Source organism: Dermacentor andersoni, chromosome 2 (genome assembly GCF_023375885.2).
Source record: "Dermacentor andersoni chromosome 2, qqDerAnde1_hic_scaffold, whole genome shotgun sequence".
Taxonomy (NCBI): Eukaryota; Metazoa; Arthropoda; class Arachnida; order Ixodida; family Ixodidae; genus Dermacentor; species Dermacentor andersoni.
The window spans coordinates 246,606,858-246,624,463 of record NC_092815.1 but is presented as its reverse complement, the minus strand read 5'-3'; the positions used below and the strand labels follow the sequence as shown (position 1 = coordinate 246,624,463).

The window sequence follows — 17,606 nt, the reverse complement described above, 5'->3', positions numbered from 1 at the left end:
GAGACAGCAGCAACCTGCAGTGCACTTGGCTGCAAAGGCGACAAAGCCGAGAGGATTCGCCTTCAGGCTCGGCTCAGTCATCTCTTACAGCGAGGCCAGGGCAGCGTTCTGCCTTGTGCTGCCTGGCATGACCATCGATCGCACGAACACTAGCGTTCCTGCTGCGCAGCTATGTGCACACCACACCGCCATGCATACACCGGTCTGAGCAGAACAGACAGCATAAGTCGAGCTAAAGCAAAGCTATCTTTATCCTTTCATTCAACTAACACCAAAGCCTTCCCATTGGCCTGGTTTCGTGTGCCATCGAGGTGCGACACCGCAGATGCCGTTGGTCGGGCTTGTCATCGCGTCAGCGTTGCGGTACGCCTGGGTGCTGTTCCTTCTACACAGTGCCAGTTATCTCGCGTGCTGAGTAGAGCCAACATGTCCCATCGTGCTGTTAGAACACTGTCGCGTTCTGCACTTCACTGCTCGGGCGAAACTGCCAATTTTTGTTAACATTGCCAAGGACAAATCCTACTCATCCGCACAAAGAGTCATGCATGTCTTGCTCATTCCACTGCCTACCGTGGAGTGTGGGCACTTACTTGTGCTACATATTATTTTGCAGTTTACATTTCTTTTGCTCTCATGCATTTCATTTTTCATGCACCCTTTCATTGTCAGGTTTTTTTTCTCGGATATCGTAAAACGAACGCAACGGCTTATTTTGGGTTGTGGTCCTCGCATTCCTATCTGACAAAAGGAATATCAAAAGGAACACGGCAGGACGGAAACGCGCAAGAGTTCCGATACGTCAGTGACACTGAAAAGTGCTTATAATACATTTACATATTGTTGAAAAAGCTTCCTTTCTTGCACGTTGTGTTATTCAATGTCTTCATTGAGTACATGAAATAAGCCCTGCAGTTAATATTTCATCGCTGAGAACTTGATAGCCTAACATCATCGAAAGGAAAAAAAAACATGGGACATATTTAACTCACTTTTGCAGGAAAGTACTTGGGTGGTAGGGCTAAAGAAACATTAAAGAGGAATCCTTGTACAGAATAGAAAGGAAAAGTGGGTTGCTGATATGATAGTTAAAATTTTCAGGAAGTGGACAGATATGTAGTGGTGCATAGAGCAGCTGACCAGCGGTTTTGTAACAGACTGGGTGCCAAGGGAAGTTCTACAGTCAAATCTCATTAATTCAGCCCTTGCAGAAGCACAAAATTTGTTCAAACTATCCAAAGGTTAAGTTCACAAGTGGCAGCAAAATTAACTAATTCAAATCTTTTTTATAGGTTAAAGTGGTCTGTAATGTCCTTTTGTCTCTGGCTCTTGAAGCACGACAACATGCATGAAGCGAACAGCGCTGATATGTTTAAGTGCTAAAAAGTGCACCTGTTGGGAAACTCCAATAAACGGCGCCATCACCTTTTCTTCAAGGTAATATAAAAAAACTCTCTGGTAACAATTATGAAACCAAGGAAATGGATAGGTATAAGGGCACATCGCGCTAGCGCATAAAAAAGGACACGGACAGGAACATGGAAAAGGACTCGCCGAACACACCAAATGTTCCTGTCCGTGTCCTTTTTTACGCGCTAGTGCTATGTGGCCTTATACGAATAAGCGCCAGCTTTCTGCCTTAAAAATAAATGTATAGGAAATGGTGTCTTTTTAATTGAACAGTAAAGTTGAAAAGGAAAATGGAAATGACTGTCGAAGGATAGACAACTTGCTGCCAGTGGGAGCCAAACACACGGCCTTCACATGACGTGGGCAATGCTCCGTCACTTTAGCTACGATGGCAGCTGTACCCTCCTTTTCACTTTCTTCGGTACTTGTGGGTGTACTAAACCTGGCCGTGGGAGTATTATCCGGCACCATTCACAGCCATGGTGGTGGATGGGGAGCATCCTTCTAACTGCCTGCATCACATAGTACATGGACTTGGGAGCAAGCAAATGGCTAGTAAACCCTTCTACACTACCTCAAATCTTCAAGGCTGCCCGAGTCAAGTCACTATGCAGTGAGCCAGGTTCTGCTGGCTTCATGTGGTTGTTACACTTATATATCAGTATTGTCAGTTGCACTCTTGAATGCAAAAAGTCATTGTCTTTGTAGTCCACTGGTCCCTGCAGACACTAAAGAGATATTCTATGTTTTTGATGCACTCCTAAGGTTGTTCTTTTTTTTCCCCTGTACATAGCTGTTTCAGGCACGAGCGGATTGTTTAGGTTGTATAGAGGCCACTAAACAATCTGAATCCCTGCCGGCAAGACATGCTTGGAACGGCTACACAGGTTAACCGAGCTCACACTTCATGGAAGCAGGCAAATATTTTACAATGCCTCTAAACAAACAAAGGAACGGAAGGAAAACAGTGCTGCCACGTGTTAGCGACTGACACTGTACTGCAGAAGTGACACACTTGCAGGACAACAGCTGTTTGTGGAATGCAGGTTTGATAACATGATCAAAACAGTCATAACATGAACTCCGAACACGAACAAGAAAATAACAGCAATCCGCAGTTCCACAATCACTTACGCCATCATTCAAAGATTAAATAGACAGCTGGCTTACACATACGCTCCTGGCTTCTATAATTTCTGTTGTTAATGGATACCTGTGCCCGCTCAGTACATGTGCTCAGTTCAGTTCAGTTTATTACCTTAAAAGTCCCCCGTAGGGGCATTACGTAAGGGGTGGGTTTTTATAAAAATAGCAAAAACATCGTGAGAAATAATTTAACAAAATGGTTGGCTACAAGTTCTGTGAACGAAGATGGACAAGTGGTAGTAGCCATATTGGTGGGAAGGCCGTTTCAGTCTGTGGCGGTACAGAAGAAAAAGGAGGCTGTGAAGGTGGTTTTTCGTGTATGTACGCACGCTACTTGAAGTGGATGGCTAGTGCGATGAGATACTGCTGCTGTGATGTAAGGCTCTTGATTAAGGGAAGAAAAGAAGAACTTGTGGTACAGGGAAAGACTGGAAATGTGACGTCGACATGAAGGCATTGACAAGCCGGATTGTGATTTCAGAGATGAAACGCTGACGTCGTATGAGTATGAGGCATGAATGAATCTAACTGCACTATTTTGAACTGATTCTAATGCGTCGGTGAGATATGCGTGATGCGGGTTCCAGATGGCAGACGCATATTCCAGTTTAGGCCTGACAAGTGACTTATATGCTAGTAATTTTATATGTGTTGGGATGTGCCGTAGATTCCGTTTTAGAAAACCTAAGGTTTTGTTAGCTGCAGAGATAATGCTAGTGACATGTGCCCGCCAAGATAGATCGTGAGATAGGGTCGCACCTAGATATTTGTAGGATTGTACCGATTCTAATGGTGCATTATTAATTGTATATGGAAAGAAGAAAGGGTTGCGATGGCGGGAGAAGGACACGAATTTACATTTGTTGGCGTTAAGGGTCATCAGCGAATTGCTGCACCATTCTAAACCACTGTTCAGATCATTTTGGAGAGCAGTATGGTCAGAGGAGTTATTGATAGAGCGGTAGATGATGCAGTCATGTGCAAACATGCGGATATTACAGGAGACACACTGAGGTAAATCATTAATATATATTAAAAATAACAGGGGACCAAGAACAGATCCTTGGGGCATGCCAGAGGTTACTGGGAGGGGACTTGATAGGTTATTATTGACCAAAACCATTTGTGTGCGATTAGACAAAAATTCCTTTATCCAGATTAGAATGTTAGGGTCCAAGTTCAACAGTTGAAGTTTTAATTGCAAATGTCGGTGGGATACTTTATCAAATGCTTTTGCAAAATCCAAAAAGATTGCGTCAGTTTCTACATTGATGTCAAGGTTAGCATGCAAGTCATGAATGAAAAGAGCTAATTGAGTTTCGCAAGAGAAACCTTTGCGAAAACCATGTTGTGAAGGGTGAAAAAAGTGATTACTGTCCAAGAAGGTCAATGATGAGAGTAGATGACATGTTCCACGATTCTGCACAGCACGCTTGTTAGCGAGATTGGTCGATAATATAATGGAGAATTCCTGTTACCTGTCTTGTAGACTGCAACGACGTTTCCCACTTTCCAATCACCCGGCATCTTTCCTGAAGAGAGTGACTGTGAGAACAGTAAGGACAAGTATGATGCAGTCATGTGTCTTGTGTTTCTTAAAACTTTAGAGTTAATTTCATCAATGCCGAATGAAGATGATAGCTTAGTCCTCTGGGTCATGGATGAAATTCCGTGAGCACAAAATGTGATGCATGGCATGTGACCTTCAATATTGTACAAAGGTAAAGAAATATTTGTTTCGATTTCTTTCGTGAATACTGTTGCAAATGCGGAAAAAAGTGTCAGTGCATTCAGTATCGGTGATCGTCTCGTGTGCGTCATTGGTGAGCATAATAGTGCAAACAGGTTGAGGGTTTATTACTTCCTAAAATTGACTTTGGTTAGTGCGCAGCAAATTTGGGAGTTTGGTGCCATAAAAGGAACGCTTTGCGCTGCGGATAGCAATCAGATATTAGTTTTCAACTTTGTAGTAGATTTCCCATCGATGCGAGTTTCCGTTATTTTTAGCCGCTTGGTAAAGACGTTTCTTTTTATTTTCGAGTTTTTTTAAGGCATTAGTAAACCATGTTTTTTGATTACTGGAGCGAATGTGAATTTTATTAATAGATTTGTTAGCCAGATCTGTTAACTTATCCTTAAACATCAAGCAGTTATCAAATATTGACTGATTGCAATATGCGGCTTCAAATGTGGGGAAGAACGCCTCAAGTTCGCGGTTAATTGCGTCATAGTCACCCTTTTCGTAAAGTCTTATAGTTTTCTTATGTGTCTTATTTGGTGTTACAGGAAAAGAGAAAGTAGCATGAATGACATTATGGTCACTAATTCCACGAAGGTGTGCAATTGATGAGAGGGTACTGGGATTATTAGTCAGGATTAGGTCTAGAATGGTTGCAGACTCTGGCGTGACGGGCGTTGGCTCTGAAACTAATTGTGTCAAATTAAAGTTCAAACAGATGTCGGTAAAATTCTTTGCCTCTGGGAGACCTACTATTGAAGAATGTTGTAAGTTGCTCCAGTCTATGTTTGGGGAATTAGAGTCCTCGAAAAGTAGGATGGAGGCATTAGGGTAGGTTGGTTGTAACTTGTATTAAGTTGTTATTGAGCACCCCACAAAATTCAGGAGTGGCATGGGAAGGCTTGTAGCAAACCCCCTGCAGCACTGTAAATGGTGATGCACGATATAATAGCAATAGTATTTCGAGTTTTGATGCTATGTTAATAAATGAACACAAAAGTTGCCGGTGAACTGCTACAAAAACACTGCCACCCCTTGTGCCTACGCGGTCAGTTCGATAAACTTGGAAGTCGGGTAGCTTGGCCAAAACTTCGATATCAGTGACGTCATTGTGTAGCCAAGCTTCTGTTAGAATGACCAAATCGCTGCCTGTTGATGATATGTTAGATACAAGCTCGCGCTTTGGAAGATAACTGCATGCGTCAGTAAAGACTGCAGAAAATGAAAGATCATTACTGGGTGCAAGTTCTGATTTATTTTTGTTTTGTAGAGGACGGGATGATTGCTACACAATTTCTTTTACAGATTTAGATGATTCATCAAAAATATATCGTTTAGGACCAATGTACAAGACATTATAGCGTAGAGAGTATGCAAGTGATATAGATTTGGCGAAATGCAAGAGGGCTTTTCGTGCTTTCTGAGTAACGTGAGAGAAATCTTCACCTAAACTATAATTTATTCCTTTCAGCAATCGGCCTTTTGACAGAAGGGTGTCTTTCGTTTTCCAATGTGCGAATTTTACTATTATTGGACGATTCCGATCTTTGGTGTGTTTTCCTAAGCGGTGTGCCCATTCTATATCTGTGGGGTTGATTTCGGTTTGTAAATCATTACGGCAGATCTGAATTATTAATTCTTCAGACTTAGTAAAACTTTCATTTGTAGTGGGGTCAGTAATTTAGAAGGTCAGGTTATTGCGGCGGGATCGGTTTTCGGCGTTGGCGAAACGGGCCGCTAACGCTGTGACCAGGCGAGTTGTTTCAGTTGATGTTGTTTGTAGTATTTCTATGTCTTGGTGTAGAGGCATGAGGGCCTGATAATGGGCCTCTAAGTCGGTCATGCATGTATTCAGGCTGCTGATTGTTTTATCTGTGGTGGTCAGCCGCAGTTTCAGGCCTCCTGCACAGGTGTTGTTTGGCCTGCGGTTAGTTTCTGCAATTCGGCCAGTACAGTGTCTAGGCTGGCAGGACCAGGGTTAGTCTCAACGTCACCAGATATGATTAGTAGCAGACGGATGACATAAATGCACTCAGTGGCAATCACGATGCAGCACCGTTGGCTCGGGAGCTGTACCAGCAGAAGATAATTGCTTGATTTTTTAGCAAGAGGTGCATATGTTTGACTAACCTGCATGGCGAGAGCAAAGCGGTTAGCGAACTGCACCAGGGTACAGTCACCGAGCCCACAGAGCTGCGTCGACGGTGATTGTTCCTTTATAGCTGGTAGGGCTGTCGATGGCGATGATTCTTTCCAAGTTGTCTCCAGGACCGGTAGCTCACGTTGTTGATATGCTGAAATATGTTGATGTGCTGAGCTGGGGTGGGGAGGGGTGGGGTAGGGTGCAAGTCAAGGAACCCCAGGCAGTCAACTTTATCCAGAGCCCTGCACTACGGCATTTTTTGTAGCTTGTGTGTTGCTGTGGAATGTTAAACTCAATCGAGTAATCAACTAACCACTACTGTACGTTCCAACAAATTAGGAAATCCATGGGCGCTAGTTGGAGTCGGTTGGCGCAGGACAGGGGCAATTGGAGATCGCAATTGGAGGCCTTTGTCCTGCAGTGGACATAAAACAGGCTGATGATGATGTATGTTCCAAAATGACACCTTAATATTATGAGAATGGTAAATACTAAAAAACTGTGAGGGTGCATTTCTCAGTTTCTCAGTCCAGGGCTCTTTTCTTCAGCAACCACTGATGAATACTGCCCTGGTTGCTGTACATAGTCGTCTTAGTTGATCATTCAGCAGTCAGGGTGCAAGGGGTAAAACATGTCCGTTTGAACAGGGTAGAAGTGTGGGCTGTTTGGTTTAACATTAGGAGCGCTAAACCATTGCGAAATATGTGGATGAAAGATCACATGCAAGACGTACTATCAACTACGCTTTATTTGCCGACATGTGCACATCATGTATATCAATGCACAATTAAACAGAAAAGGAAGAAAAAAAGGCAAACAATTCGGACAGGAAATCAATATCGTTCATGCCAGAACGGAATTCGAGAATACAGGAATGGAATTGTAGGATTAGTGCACTTCCTTTATTTCTATTTGTTGCTTTAGTGCAAATTATTATGCATTTGTTTGTATTGCACAATAACTTGTTGACTAATTGTTGTGTATAGAAATTGTTTGTATTTACTACTAGTGACAGTTTATTCAGTATTCCTAGTCATTGTTTGTATTGGACCATTTAAGCTCACTCCAGATATTTATGTATGAACCTTCTCTAATCGCATAAGTTTCCTTTAATAATGATCGAATCCCGGCCACGGCGGCCGCATTTCGATGAGGGCGAAATGTGAAAACACCAGTGTGCTTAGATTTAGGTGCACGTTAAAGAACCCCAGGTGGTCGAAATTTCCGGAGTCCTCCACTATGGCGTGCCTCATTATCAGAAAGTGGTTTTGGCACGTAAAACCCCATAATTTAATTTAATTTAATAATGATTATTTCTTTATGGACTTTAGCACAATACAAGAGCTGGCCTGCTCAATGCACACTTGCTTACAGGGCTGCACTTCGCAGCTGACAACACCCCCATTTAGCCATGGGGCGGTGCACTGAGCACATGTGCTCCCTTCCAAAATTTGTGTGTTAGTATGCAGCCTTCCAAGCACCCCTTCCCCTTTCTCCCCCTCCCCATCCCTGGTCAAATGGGTGTAACCCCTGAAAAAAATTTCTGGCTACACCCCTGTTGAGTGTCACTAATGTACAGAAATATGAATAGGAATAGGAAAAAGTAAAAAGGTAAAAGGAACATCAACATAAAGAATGTCTGAATGAAAAAAAGAAAGGCTTGAGCAATATACATCTCCCTCAACAATAGTCCCTGTGGCGCTTTGTTAAAGCAGCAGTCACCTAGTCGTTTTGATACGATTGATTTGATTGATCGGTTATCTCGCAACCACCAACCCTGTGTGCACATTCTGTCATGTGCAGGGAGTGATGGTGGTGCACATGGCCAGTGGGGGCCGTGGGGACACAGAAGCTGTGCTGCTGCCATTCACCCACCAGGTGGGGGGACACAGCCGCATGTTGCTGCTGGACCCGGGCACCCTGTGCAAGCCGCTCATTCCAAGGGAGCTCCACTTTTACCTGCACGTGCCGCGCGAGATGCGACCCTTCGTGCCCGCCTACAAGGGCGTCATCCAGGTGCACCACGGGCACGCCAGCGAGGATGAGGACGACGAGGACGACGAGTCATGGTGCCCGGGGAAGCCCTCCAGTAGTGAAGCCTCGCAACTCAGGTGTGTGTTTGGGGGCTTCGAGTCTTGAAGGGACTCGGCAACATGTCTGAAACACTGCAAATAAGTGTGCCTAGCTGCAATGTACCGCTCTCGTGAGAACGTGAACCAGGTCGTATCAGTACGCACTGCAGGGAAACTACAGGTTTACTAAACATGACTACCTGACCTTTCCTTCAATGTCCTGAAATTTCCACCGCTCTTCATGCTTATTGTGATGCACCACAGTAAAAATTGTTGTCCATATATGGTTAGATGCGACTAAGCAGTGCTTACAAGAGGAGCAAAATTTGAGAAGTCTCAAGACTGACAGGGTGAAGATGGTTGCTTTTCCTACACTATGTGAGAGTCGTTGCATCCTTTAGAAGCTAACAAATTTTACAGTGACAACAAGCAGTATTATTGCAGGGCCACGGCTTTTGTTTTGGAGGCTCAGGTGTTCGTGAAAACAAATGAAACAATGTTGCCATGACAACCAAGCTGGCTTTCATTCGGCATTGGGCGGTTCCTGCAGTGAATTCTCCTTCTGCTCATTTTTTTCTCCGTGGATTTCATGTCGTCTGGTTGCTCCCTGTAATTGTCACTTCCCTTTTATTGTGGTGCTTTGTGTCATGTGTGTATGGAGCTGCTAGGCTAGGGAACAGGCGATCAAGACAGGGACAGCAGGACAGGTGCAGACGAAGGCAACCATTACAGTGCACACAAAACCACACTACTACACAGCACATGTAGCATCCAGGCTCGGGGAGAAGGTTAACTCTGTCTGAAATGCCAGGTGAGTAAACAGCACACTAGCATACCGAATATGAGCACTTCAGATTTTTGCCAGTTTCTGTAATTTCTCTCATCCACTGACATTGATATTAGTGCCCAGTCATCTACTCATCAAATTGTGGTTTCCAGTCACACATGCTGCAATGGTAGGTGTTGGAAACCAGGAAGCGGAGCTGAAGTAGAGAACGTCTTGTTTATTTGACGCTTGCAAAAACAGCTAAAAAGAATGTGGGTGTGCGCTCCTGTCCTCACTCGTTTGTATCTTCTCTTCTTTCCCAAAACACTGCACTGCAATTGCTATTTTTGTCGCATGCGGCAGAAATCTGACTTCCGGTGCGACGAAAATCGCATGATGTGAGACGGGTGTAATTTTTGAACAATGTGCGTGTGCTTGCTTCTTTTCAAGACAAATGCTTCTGAAGTATCGGAGCTCATCCAGCAGATTCTAGGTGGTTCAGCTTCTGTACTGGTGGTCACTGCAATGTGGCGCCACTAGAATCTGCTGGACAAGCTCTGATACTTCAGAAACATTCGTCTTGAAATTAAGCAAGCACACGCACATTTTTTGGCCGGAAGTTGTTAAATATTATGCTCTGGGAAACAAGAAGATAGAAGCGAGCGAGGACACAAACGTGTGCCCGCATTCTTTTTATTCATTTTTGCGGGCATCAAATAAACAAGACATTCTCTACTTTGGCACCGCTTCCTGGTACTCAACAGTAGGGTTACCAAGTGGTGGTCAGGGCCCCAGTTAGCTTTATTCATATGTTGGTGCAATTGAATATTAATCCGCCCACATCTCTCCTGCTGTCCCAGTCCTGATCTTGTGCTTCAACTCTAATGATCATGAAATACCAATGAGCCCTGGTAAATTGCGAGTCCCTTGTTGAATGTAAAACAAGTTAAATGAAATATGGGACAGCCTGCACCTTACCAAAAATGCAACAGCAGGTGTAAAGCTAGTCAAGTGAAAATGAAGCATTGTTAAAAAGATAAAAATTGTGCTATACACACGGGACTGAAATAATGGAACAAGACACAGAAGTGCTAAGCTGCAGATAGGGCTCTTCGGGCTTGTGTAATGCATGCAGTTTCCTGTAAATTGTTTTTGATGCATGCTCGAGGTTCCTTTCCCTTTTTTGTTTCATCTTACATAATTTTATGCTTTCGGTGTATTAGTGTTTTATTGCCATGTACCTTTATAGCATTGGGAGTGGTTGTGGCTGGGCTTGTGCATGCGCTGTGGTCGACTGGGCGGAGGGTGTCCATCAGATTGCCAGTTTGAAGGTAGCGTGCATGTGTCTCCTCCTATTTCTTCAGTCCTGTGTGTGCCATGCTATTTTAACTTTTTAGCGGTTTTTAAGTGATACCCAAGTAATACTAGGCTGCTCTCATGCCTTGGTGTATGACGTGAGTGTCAAAGTAAGGTCTTCTGTATATTACAAAGACAATGTCTTTATTCTGTGTTGCTGTGATTGCCTTACTGTCTCATACATTTTTCCCTTCATTCCTTCAAGTTTAATAGGAATAAGTTATAACTAGCACAGTCGTGGCCTCGCAGTAACGTGCCCGTCTCGGCTATGGGAGGCAGCGTGTTTGTTTCTCGCTGCGGCCAGTCACGCACCAGTTCACCGCAATGGGCACAAGTGTCCACAACCTGGCACTTCGCTTTCTTCGGGGGTGATACGCTTGGGAAAGGAGCTTGCGCCTTGAAAGCCCATGGAAACACTTGTGAGCACAAACATAACCACTTTATGAGGGGCCGGTTCTGGGCTGCTTCGATGGCGGCAATTTCCCATGTATTGTCCCAAAGCATGTACTAGGTGGAGACGCCCTTAAGTTGGGGAGGAACACCCCTTTCCAAATGTCAAGGCCCCGTAATGACCAAACACAGGCCAAGAGTGCACTCGTGCCTATTTTACTGGTACGTACTCGGCGGTGGCTCTCGTCTGCCTCCTCACAGCCGTGGCAGATCCTCCCTTCTTTCTTTGAGCTTACTAATTCAAGTATCTGTAGTAATAACTAGCCCAGTTTGAGCTGCAGGAAGTGACAGTAATGTTGATAGTGGTAGCGGGTGACAAGGGAGTTGGTGAAAGAGACGAACAGAAAGAGGGAAGTGGTAGAAGTGCCCCTGCAATGAGTGGCACACACTTCTTTCTTGCAGGGTGCAAATCTGCAGCTGCAACGAGGAACGCCTGCTGCTGCGTGAGTCTTCATCTTGGAGTGGAAGTCAATGTATCCTTGCCACCGTGGACTAACCACACACATTCATTGATGTATGATGGAGCCACAGTTCTCAAAAGCCTTCAAGACATTTGTAGTTTACAATGCAAAGCCACTGCTCTTGCTTAAACAAACCTGGCTTGCAACACTTCCGGAACATTTGAACCTACTTAGTTGCTTGACAATGCTGTAATTATCATCCCTGTATGCTCAGCAGGGAGCCTACTTTCTTTCTCAGAACACCATCTGCTCTTCCCCTTGTAGGAGGAAGATGTTGTAGGCTGTAGGAGTATTGAGAACTGTGGGACATGAATACAAAGGTGAGAAAAGCAGCACAAGCACCCACTCACACTTGAACTTTGTTGTTCCCAACTTTATGTCCTACAGTTTGCACTCTAGTTATTGACCCCACAACACCCAACATTCCTTTATTTTAGTTATTTTTATGTATATATATATGTGTGTGTGTGTGTGCTGAATTTGGTACAACTTTGAAATGCTGTTTAGGCATGAGAAGCTTAATTCGAGACTGATAAAAATATTTTTGATATGCTGAAGCAAAGTTTCAGTTGCGAACAGCATAGCAAACCAATTACTAATTAATTTATAACTCAAATAACACTTTAATTGTTCCTTTTCTTTATGTGAATGTACCCTCCATGGCCAGACATAACGGTGAACTAGTTGTTTTAATTACATTTGGTGTGGAATGGTGTTTGGGTTTTACAGGGTTAAAATGAGTAGAATCCAACCAGGCCCAACAAGTGGTTCTTGTGCCTTTTTTTACGGGGGCTTGAAGCTCAAGCTTTTCACAGATCTCTAGCTGTTTGTGCACCAGCGCTAGCAAGCTTTGGTCTCCTTAGCCCTGCGCGACCCAGATTTGCTGTTGCTGGAGAATGTTGTGTCACACTTCCGCCGGCCGTGCATTCTGGACTTGAAGATGGGCACACGACAGCACGGTGACGATGCCTCAGAGGAGAAACGCCATCGCCAGATGGCCAAGTGTGCCGCCAGCACCTCTGCTTCCTTGGGTGTCCGCATCTGCGGCATGCAGGTCAGTGATCTGCCTGCTATATTTAGGGGCTGAGCGTTTTTGGTCTGCGTGCAGAAGGGCTTGCACATGAGGTTGGTCATGCAGTAGCAGCATTAACATTGGCGATCATGTGCAGAGTCAAATAATGGGCTGTTTAAATGTCCCAAAGCAAAACACTCACTATGAGGGACACTGCAGTGGGGAGCACGGGATTAAATTCGGCCACCTGGGCTGCACATACGTGCTCTGAATCTTAGTAAATGTGCGTTTTTGCATTCTGCCCCTATTGCAATGCGGCCTCCGTGGCCAGGAGCCAAACCCATGACCTTGTGCTAGGCAGAAGAGCACCACAGCAACTACGGCAGGTAATCTTGTACTAAGCGATGAGTCTACATGTGCATTTCTGTTCTGCATTTAAGAAAAAGGTTAAATTCATGTCATCATTATGTGAATCTGATTCCTTCCTTCTTTATGGTTATAAGGCTTTGCATGTCCCTATAATAAAAAGGTGAGCTGTGCACTCAAATACACGCAACACTATTTATATACATCTTTGCCTTTTCATGCATTAGAATTTCGAACCATTTCTAACAGGCGTTTGCTGCTTGGCAATCTGATCAGTTCCCTCTCAGTGGAGATCATTCACTTTACTTGCACATTTAATGAGTAGGAAACACTGGCAGAGGTGCTGATCCAGTTTTACCTTGTAGAATTTATGAAGCCTGGCAAGCATTTAGTTTGTCATGCTGCTCCAAGTTTGTTAGAAGGTTGAGGACAAAGCTACAAATCAATACGAAAAGTGCATTGAGAAGCGAAAGTGGTTGCACCACGAAGCAGTGGTTAAGGCTACAGCATGAAAAGAAGGCAAGAAAGGAATTTGATTGCAGTGTTTGACAACGTGATATCGTCAAGTGGAAGCTCAAGAATGACTTCTTTATGGTTGTGTGCAGTGTTTGTGTATGACCTACTTCCCGAGGTTCACTTCAAATATGCAGTGCTGGTCAGCATGTTAGGTTACCAACACTGTTTAGCACATGTAGGCTGTAGTTGTTTTTACACGCTTTGCGCGTGTTTCTGATGTGCTTAACACATGTGCGGCCTTCCTTGGCTCGTCCATACACAGGTGTACCAGTCGGGCAGCTTCATGTGCCGGGACAAGTACTACGGCCGGAGGCTGGACGACCGGGGCCTGCGCCACTGTCTGCGGCAGTTCTTCCACGACGGCTACAGGCTGCGTGCCGACCTGGCGGCGCTGGTCACGCAGCGACTACTTGGGCTGCGCCGTGCCGTTGAGCGCCAGAACTCATTCCGTTTTTATTCATCCTCGCTGCTTGTGATCTACGAAGGCTCTTCGCCATCTTCTTCCTCGCACGAAGACGATGAGGCCAGTCACTCCAGCAGTACAGCAGGGACTGCCGCTGAGTCTGAAGAGGACGACGCGCCGTCGCCACCACGTGTGGATGTGCGAATGATCGACTTTGCACACACGACGCACGAGGGCTACGAGGGGGACACCACGCGACACTGTGGGCCAGATGCGGGGTACCTGCTCGGACTAGACAATCTTGTGCGGCTGCTGAGTGAGGTGCAGGCATCGGCCGTCGACATGTAGGTTGGATGCCCCGTGCATCGTGCTGTTTCGTTACATGCCCGCCCACTGGGAAAAGCGGCGGTGTTACCGTGCCAGTGACTGGTTGTATCTCGGGATGCTGCAAGTGCGAGGCAGAGAAACTTGTATATACATAACAGCCCTGCCAGTTTGTCGGCAAGGGGCCTTACCTCACTGCCAGCTTTCACAACTTCGACTGTGGACAGGCTGGGTGGAGACGCTGCTGAATGTGCTTGGGACAACAACACGTGTAAAAATACATTTGTTTTCTTTACATCTATGTTGCTGTACGTCGTGGGTACTGTGGTGGCTGCACAGCGTGGGTTGTCAGAAATGTTGTTCTGGCTACCATCTCGTGGATACAAGACAATGTTGACATCGAGCATCTTTACTTTATTGCTGCCGATTTTTTTCTTTCTTTTTTACGATGGCAGAATTATAAACTGATAAAAGGCTGTAATTGTTACTTGTTGAAGAGGAAAGAGGGAGGAGGGGAAGGGGATTGCTGAGGTGTTTCCTCTTACACAAGCACTGCCCAAATCCCACAGTTGTCTTTACCACACCTGATGTTACCCCTCTGTTGGCCTTCTAAGTTCAGTCATGCCCGGTGATTTCAGCAATCACTTTTATTGCATTGTGTTGACTTTCTTCCAGACCACATGGCACAGATGCTGGTAGCTTTGTGGTTAAAGTTGTTGTGGTTCTTTTGTTTTGGCGCTTATATTCGGTGGTCTAACCAGATGCATCGTGTGATTGCAGCCCAGCGACAAGACCAGTTGCATTGTCCTGTGCCTGGTGCAGCATCAATGTAAAAAAATATTGCAGTAGGTGCGTGCTTGACCTGTACGTATGTGGTACGTGGAAATCGACATTGTATTCCGTAATTATTAGCTCTGCTTTAAGGAAGTCTAAAGGTTGCGGATGCTTCCAACCCAATGGGCACTTGTTGACTGTGCTCTTTACAACATTTGGCTCATTGTCTTGTGGTTAGCAGATTATATGAAAAGATGGTCTATTTCTACAAAGTACTAAGATGTTAGGAGTTTCAGCAAGTGAGTTCCTTTCAGCCTAAATAGCAGTGCTTAATGAGCTGAGAGCATGAATCACTTCCTGTCTTGTTTTTTTTTTTTCATTTTTATTGCCTGAAAAGAAAAAAAATTGGTAGCAATAAGCGCTATCCAATTAATGCATCAATTAAAGCACTATCCGGTTGTGCATCTGTGCAGTACTTTGTTGGTGTGGCATATAGCCTAACATGTACTGCCGCTACTATGGAGGGCGGAGTCAATGTTCTGGTGCTATCTGGTGATCTAGGTAAACTACGTGCTCATGTTGTCCAGTCAGTGAATGTAGCATGCGTTGGTTTTGTGTTAGTTCTTTTGTTAGGTACACACCGCTTGCAAGGTCACCGTTTTGGCTCTATTTCTCTGGCCTCTTCAGGATTACGTGACTGCACTTAGCATGTGTACTGACATAGTGTACTTTGGCTCGCTACTAGCACTGCCCTAAACCCAAGTGCAGCAAAGGGACTCAAGTGATGGCCTTCTCCCAGCAACAGCTGCAGTCTTGCTCAAGCAGAATGTGCAGCAGAACATGTGCAGAAGTGGTGTGCTTACTCGGCTGTTTTTGATTTTCTGGCGAAGCTACGTGAAGAGAAAGAATTGTGAGCCACAACTCCTGCACCATGCTCTGTCTGGCGTCCAATTAGGCACTGCAGCACTGGTTTGAACAAAAGCGGCATATTGGCAGTGCACTTCCCTGCTGATTGTCTCCTATGCTAGGGGATTGTACTTTGCCAAACGACCTTGCCAGTGGGGCCCTTTCCACCACGTTCTTTGAATTGAATATTTTGCGCCTTTATTAACTTAGCATCAGTGATTCAAGATCTGTCACACCAGGGAAAAACATTAAAGTCAAGACAACTTCTACAACTCGGTGTGCCAAAAATGCGGTCCAAGTTGTCGTCAGAAATCTCTGTGGCTCCCTCTTCCGAATTGTTGTGGCCTTTGTTAAACTACGCCCTCATCGTGTGTTACATGAACACTGCACTACAATGTTGCCTCTTTTAAAGACTGCAGCCCAAACTTGGGTCTTATGACTTTAGTATGTGACGCACTTTCACAGTGTTCACTTTGTATGCAGCACCAGCCGATTTCGAAACACTTGTGAAATTATGGAGCATCATATTTTGCCTCGAAGACATGCGTGTCGGTGCAACCTGGATCTCACATTACGACCGTTAATTTTGATCGCATTAGTGATCAGGGAAGTCAAAGTCAACAAAAGAGTGATGGTGCACTAGTACTGGTTTGGAGATGAAGTAGCATGGGTTTTACAACAGCACTAGTTTTTCAATCAAGGAGCGTGAGCAGTTTAAATCTTTTGTCATCGCTGTTGTTGTGGTTGCTAGTGGGTTTTTCGGTACACTGATGCCTGCCATTCAGCTGATACACACTGATGGTGTCTGTGAACTGCGCAAGTGAGATGTAATGGCAGCTTTACAAAAAGCGTTAGCATTGTGCTGGTGCAAATTACAAAAAGTGTTTACTTGCAATCTCAAGGCCAGATGTTGCTCATTTAATATATATATATATATTTATCGACCTGTTTTGTCTTTGTTTAGGGCCTCCACTGTGTGGAAACGTTTCTTTCTTTTTTCCGTGGCCGTGAACTGTTTGGTGTATTGTGTGGAGTTTGGCAACTTTTCTTTTTTTTTGTGCGAGTTTATTGCTATCGTCTGTTAATGTTGTTTACCTTTCTTTTCCTGGATTTCGTATTGATGTGCTTGTTGCGAGGTGTAGTGTATTCTCGTGCTGCAAATTTTGTGTGTTCCTTTATATAGAGTGTTGTCAATCGGAGATGTGGAGTGTGGACATTTTGGCCTCGCCTAAGCAATAGTGCAGCACTGGATTTTCGTCTTGAAAGGGGCAGACTGCCTGGACTAGAAACATCACTTCTCCCATGGACTGTGTCTTGCGTGCACGATTGCCCACAGATGGCGATTGGAAGTTGCAAAATGATGAGCTGAACACTATGCATAACTCATGTTGTGGTTGTATCTCATGATATAGTTTTGAACTAAATTTGGGGAGACCTCGATTGTGCCTCATGCTTCGACGTCCTTTGCTCTGCTGACAGAGTGCCTGCTTGGCTTTGCAGAGCAGCCATTTGGGCAATGTTCTGCTGCGGCAGAACACAAACTGGTACCACTCTGCAAGTTAACTACGCTAAGGGTCTCTGACCATCTGACTAGAAATACTCTGGTGTTTGTTTGTGTTATCATACGTAAAACTTGTAGACATATGAATTTTATGCGCTTATATTGAATAGGAGGTCCATTTTCATTTACCATCATTTAGTTTTAATTTTATGCTAGTTGTCCTTTCCTAATGTTTTTTTAATTAGTTCCTCAGATATCCATAAAG

The 17,606-nt window shown here is 44.6% G+C and overlaps 1 protein-coding gene across 6 annotated transcripts in view; it reads left to right on the top strand.

The window, feature by feature from the left end:
• Positions 1 to 17,280, top strand: part of LOC126539858 (inositol hexakisphosphate kinase 1-like) — a 35,448-nt gene extending 18,168 nt beyond the window's left edge. For 5 of the 6 annotated variants that reach the window (XM_050186678.3, XM_055075662.2, XM_050186677.3 and 2 more), the window contains 4 exons: positions 8,238 to 8,545; positions 11,481 to 11,551; positions 12,418 to 12,593; positions 13,696 to 17,280. In XM_050186678.3, coding sequence (XP_050042635.2) covers positions 8,244 to 8,545; positions 11,481 to 11,551; positions 12,418 to 12,593; positions 13,696 to 14,184 — 1,038 coding nt within the window. In that variant the 5' untranslated portion in view covers positions 8,238 to 8,243 and the 3' untranslated portion in view covers positions 14,185 to 17,280. Of the gene's footprint in view, positions 1 to 3,984; positions 4,110 to 8,237; positions 8,546 to 11,480; positions 11,552 to 12,417; positions 12,594 to 13,695 lie in introns of those variants that run through there. The other variant, XM_055075661.2, reaches the window with a different exon arrangement.
• The last annotated feature ends 326 nt before the right edge of the window (positions 17,281 to 17,606 follow it).